The sequence below is a fragment of the Juglans microcarpa x Juglans regia genome, chromosome 2S (assembly GCF_004785595.1).
Source record: "Juglans microcarpa x Juglans regia isolate MS1-56 chromosome 2S, Jm3101_v1.0, whole genome shotgun sequence".
Taxonomy (NCBI): domain Eukaryota; kingdom Viridiplantae; phylum Streptophyta; class Magnoliopsida; order Fagales; family Juglandaceae; genus Juglans; species Juglans microcarpa x Juglans regia.
Genome location: NC_054597.1, coordinates 5,702,681 through 5,708,321, shown reverse-complemented (window position 1 = coordinate 5,708,321; position 5,641 = coordinate 5,702,681). Strand labels below are relative to the sequence as shown.

General features: G+C 36.3%; 1 protein-coding gene across 1 annotated transcript; it reads right to left on the bottom strand.

Moving 5' to 3' along the window:
* Positions 1-269: 269 nt before the first annotated feature.
* Positions 270-5,407, bottom strand: LOC121252515 (DNA-directed RNA polymerases II, IV and V subunit 6A-like). The gene is made up of 6 exons (XM_041152209.1): positions 5,250-5,407; positions 2,927-2,960; positions 2,656-2,825; positions 2,498-2,549; positions 872-939; positions 270-695 (listed from the first exon to the last, which is right to left on the bottom strand). The coding sequence occupies exons 1-6, from the start codon at positions 5,282-5,284 to the stop codon at positions 626-628; spliced, it is 429 nt and encodes a 142-aa protein (XP_041008143.1). The 5' UTR covers positions 5,285-5,407; the 3' UTR covers positions 270-625.
* Between the last annotated feature and the right edge of the window lie 234 nt (positions 5,408-5,641).

Here is a 5,641-nt window from a genome sequence, read left to right as displayed (position 1 = left end):
TATACTGTAGCTAAAAGTTAAAACTTTATGGTTTACCAAACCCAATGCCAGCATTTTAACCTCAAACCTCTTCAAATTTTGAAGATCCATTCATTCATTTTGAGGAGACTGATGCCAGTGCTCTGAGAGACCAAAGTAATAGGCAAAGTTATTACAATTTGTCGTGTCTTTATTATAGCACCTCAAACCTGTACGTAGAAGGCGAAAGTCCCATTGATCACCTCAATTATAAAAATTTTTATCGTCCAAGTGAAAAGATAGCGAGAAGATGATGATAACTACGATTAATTTAATATAAATATAAATTAAACTCCACAAATCTTCCAAACAACATTAAATATACACATCAACCAGTCAAGTTCTGCACCATTTGGTTTACCAAGAAAATGAGAGGGATAAATAAAAGGAAACAAGTGACAGGGCTTCGTTACGGGCAAATAGCACGTATAAACCCGGCGGAAAAAAAAAGTCGCAGTATATATAATAGTTAATACTAAACACGGCAGCACTATCAAGTATCAACTCTTTTCTTCTTTGGGGCCAAAAGAGGAGGGAGGAGCTACAAAGTTTCAATACACATCATGCACAACTTCCAGTGTCCGTTAATGACTAACCCATAAACAGATCAATCGCCCCCCACTTGCCTCTTCCACGAGTCTTCCACGATCAATTCATCAACTCCCCAGTCTTCGTAACTGGAAAATTTCATAGAACCACATTACAGAAAAAGAAATGTATCAGACCATACCCTCCAAAAGAAAAGGCAGCTTCCATTAATAATTATAATGGCACACAACTTCCAAATATTTTTTCTTAGATTACAGCAGCAAGCTTTTTAACTAGAACATGCAATGAAATTACGCGGCATTACCTTCCATCTGGCAGGTAGCGGCGGATAGTGAAGGGTATCTTCCGCTCACGAAGCTCCTTCATTGCAATCTGGATAGATTTGGTATATGAAACATTTTTTTCTAAGTAATTTGGTATATGAAATATTAGCAACTGCTTTCAATACATAACCACACAAGATATCAAAGAATTATTTCTAGCATGAAAATAATAGGAAATTATTTCACCATTCCTCTATAGAAAGGAGAATCATTTTACTGCCCTCAAACTACCACTTCTTTTGCAATAATCACCAAACTACTAAAGTTGTCACTTTCTTGTGTGCAATTTACCCACACTTTTACCATTGGAGAGACTTGATGTCATACCATTGGAGAGAACCAATGGAGTTGCTGAGGAGCTACGGGATTTGAATATGGATTTGGCATTGGTGCCTTGTGTAAAGGAATGCCTAAAGTCGGGAGTGTAACTGGATGCTGTGGCTGGGGATATTGTGGCTCCCTTGGTCTCTCTTCCTCCAATAGCAGATTGGATTCTGCCTAAAGTTAACAAGATTCAGCAATTCATGGGAATTTCACATGGAGGATGTGAAAACCAATCTAAAGAACTAATTACTGCGATCGAGGCAAGCCACGCGCTTGAAACCAAATCAAGTTTCAAGAAAAGCAGGGAGTTACAGCGTCTTTTTTCAGCAATCAACTACGACGCTAAGGGTGGTAGCTCAAATAAAGGAAAGTCAAAATGAGGGCATTGTGAAGACGGGAAACAAGGGGTTGGGGTGGGGTTTTTGGGCAGAGTTTTAGTTCTACGGGAAGCAAGGGGTTGGGGTCAGGCTTGGTGGATTTTGGGTTGTTTTTCACGGGCTTTTTGGGTTATTAGGAGTTTTCTATTATGGGCAAGGTGTTCTCTTGTATACATCAGTGTACTTAGTTACCCCTTTTGATATATATATATAATATTTTTACTTATAAAAAAATAAAAAATTTACCCTCACTTTTATGATCCGACCGTTAAGATCGTTCCACATCACTTATTTTTCTTCTACTTAATGATCAGATCTTAATGAGTGTGCAAATTGAACCTTGTGATTCAAATTGGGGAATAAATCATACTGCAAAAGGAGTAATATTTTGTAGAATTATAGTTTGATTTTCTGTACGTAGAATCATATTAGACATCTTAGTTATGTTCATTACACCACAACAGAAAAATCCAAATTCATCATCCTATAGAAATGGATTTCTTCTATGAAGACATTGTCGCATAGAATAGAGTAAAATGACTGATAATTTAACAAAATGCAAAGTCTATTATAGATATGCCATTTTACTTAAAATATACATATACATATATATAGATATGCCATTTTGTTTCAATAAAAAAAAGAGCTTCTTCAACCAATTCTCAATAAAAAAATTAGGGTAAAGAACCCAAGATCAGCCCATAAATGCAATAATGTCGACATTGTGTATGTTTAATAAAATTTTGTTAAAAAAATGTCGACATTGTGCATGTCAAGCACTTAACAAGCAAAAACAATGTTGGTTGGATGTTTGATAGGAGCATTCTATGAGTTTGACAATAAGGAGTATCCTGATGGATCTAGGCTTGATCATATAAGAATGGCATAGCTGTTAAAGAATCTAACCTCCAGTGGATCAGTTTCACCCTCCAACTCGACCATTACAGGAGCGTTCATGCTGATCACCAAAAATTAAATTGATAGTATGTATTGAAACTTAACTCAACTTTCTGCAAAACTTAAGACTGATTGGTAAAAAAGAAAAGAAAAGAAAAGAAAGAAACCTGATCTGCAGAGCACGAGTACCCAAGATTCTGGCACGCTCATATTTTGTCATATATTTTGAGGTCTTCCGAGGGCGTTCAACTGGATGCTCTTCTCCTTTCTCATCAGCTTCAGGTTCTACAGGAACGTCATCATTGTTGTTGTTTTCTATATCCTCCTCTGCACCTTCCTGTGCACCATTAAAATAACATGTTGATATAATTGTTTTAAAATAAAAACTTCAGTTCATCAAATTCTTTCCAGAAGTAGATCTTATATTTCACTCCTCACCTCAATCTCAGGCTCCGGTGGCTCATCCTCATAACTGCCAAAAAAAAAAAAAAAAAGGCGAGGAACCTCTTATCAAAAACTTTATTAGAAAGTACAGTTCTGAAATCAAAGAAACAAGCTACAAATGCATGATCCTAGACATACGAAATGATTGCAATGAATCAATGTGGTACTCTAAGAACATAGACATTTTAATGATTATCCTTTATCCATATCTAAAGAGCTGTCATGAGTGAATCACAATTGAACATTAGCAATGCTTTCGCATTTCATGGCCCATGTGGGGCCTAAAAGTGCAACAAGGAACATTGCAGAAACATTATGATTGCTTGCAATGCCTTGTCGAAAACACAAATTGCAAGCGATTCTAGTGCCATTCAAAATGGTGCATCGAAAAGACAGATCATGACACAGAGGTATGTGAATATTATTGTTGGAACTATTGCCTAGATCGACAATAGCCTAAAAATTTTCAAAGATGTCCAAAACAAATAACCACCCTCATCTTGTGATATTTTTGTAATAGTACGAGATCCAGAGCATGTGTGTCATAGATTACATCATTTACACAAATTTCTAGGCAAACACCTACCACTTTCAATGCTCATGTTGTTTCTATTAAAGAATATTCATCATAGTTGCACCAACAGCAAGAGATGAATGTCAAAATTTTGTGCATGTCTTACATGGATCAAGCCAGAATTTTCACCTTTTGAATGCCGAACAAGGGGTGTGAATGTATAAAAATGTAGAGTTGGGTGGGTGATGATCAATATGCATCTAATCTTAAGGAGCAGGAAGGGAGGGGAAGAGAAGGGGAAAGGGGACCATAAGAATAGAATTTGGAACTTGTGAAAGTACAGGATACAGCAGGTTACATAGATATGACAGCTTAAATTAAATGGACTGTCTCCTAAATCTGCCAACATGCTAAATATAGCTATCGATCTTGATAGTTTTTTTCATCGGTAAACAAGATTTTATTGATCAAACCCCTATGGGTTGGCTCAAGTGAAACCCCTAGGGAGCTCAAGTGGTAAAGGCCTTGGACTTGGTGGTATGCTCCCTCGAGGTCTAAGGTTCGAATTCTCTTGGGTGCAAACAATTTCTAGGGACCACCAGACTGGGAGAACTTCTCCTTAAATTACCCAAGGTGCACTTGCGATTGAGGGCCTGTGCACACCCCCGCGATTAGTCAGGACTTTGTTCTCGGACACCCAATGCGAATCATAAAACAAAAAGATTTTATTGATCATAAGAATAGGAAAAAGCCCAAGTACATGGGTCATATACAAGAGCAACGCCTGGGAGGGGTGTTCTAGTGATACAAGAAGCTATCAATCTTGATAGGTGCAGGTTATATATCCATATATGTGGAAAGAACGACCTGGAAATTTGAAGATGAGTGTTCCCTGGAGGACCTCAAAATTATTTTTTTCAACGCTTCACTTCTTTGGGCATTAGCTATAGATTTCAATGGGCTTAATGTAAATGGCTTCCTTGTATCTATTTCTTCTTCATCCTACTAGTTGTCCACTGTCTACTCTTGTACATGTCTTGCGCAATTGGGTTCACCTAGTTTCCTATTCTTATTAATAAAATTTTACTAAAAAAATAAAATTACTACTGGTGGGGGGTGCCCTCACAATAACGTTCTTAACCTAATATTCTGTACAAAATGTGATAAATATACTCCCACGAATACCAACTCTATCTTCAAACTTATAAAAAAACGCATATTCCCTAGTTCTCTGGTGTTTGCATCTCTCTTTGGTACACAAAACACCGATAAATGAAGGCAGTTTCTTTCATCACAACCACACATCCAAATAAACCCTGAACGAGATCTAGAATATACAATCATGAAAATTTCACAATCGGAAGAAATTAACTTATTTGTTTACAATAAAGCGATAAACAAAAAACTGAATAATCAGGAATTCTCTTTTTATGACGTAGAGCAATCAGGAGTTCCCACAGAAAACATATAAAAATAGAGCTCGAAGAACCCACAGCTTATCCAGTTACCCACTTTTTCTTTGCCGAGAAAACTCAAACCCTATTGTTTCAGAAAGGGAAATAAACAGTATAGCTTCGGTTTTACTCGAGGCATTTGTTCTCTCGAGTCCAAAACGATGCAAAAACGAAGAATGAGGATACCTTTTCCGTCGAGTATGTGGTAATAAACCAAACGGAAATTAGAAAGATACAAATCGAAAGCAAAAGAAAAAAACGTAAAAACAAAGAAAATAGAACCATGAATCGTCCTCATATATATATATATATATATATGCATCCATGCACAGAGAGATAGAGAGAGAACCCCATGTCCAAATCATTGTAATCTTCGTCGGCCATCGTTGATTGGTGAAGAAGCTTTACCCTCGCTGCTCTTGGTGGTCTCGAAGTCGAAAACCCTCGCTAGTCGGAAAACTGCTAGAAATCCCTCCTTTTCTTGTGTATAACAGTTCGGTGAATATTAATTACCACCCCCAAGGTTCTAAATATACCAGCGGCCTCCCCAAATCTTTTTAAAGGTCCCGTTTGATTCGAAAAATCATTCATCTCAATTATTATAATTTTTTAAAATTTTAACATAAAATATAATAATTTTTTTAAATTTTAATTCAATTTTTTCAAATCTTAAAATAATAACAATATTAAAAAATAATATTCTACTATTATTTTTTTAATTTTTATATTTTATCTAAAATC

Bases quoted from the DNA above. Each gene is read 5' to 3' on its own strand.
- LOC121252515 (XM_041152209.1), bottom strand. From the start codon at position 5,284: ATGGCCGACGAAGATTACAATGATTTGGACATGGG. The intron at 2,550-2,655 runs GTTTCTTTCTTT...TTTGGTGATCAG, and splicing joins ACTCGTGCTCTGCAGATCAG to CATGAACGCTCCTGTAATGG. The intron at 696-871 runs GTAATGCCGCGT...GAAATTTTCCAG, and splicing joins CGCTACCTGCCAGATGGAAG to TTACGAAGACTGGGGAGTTG.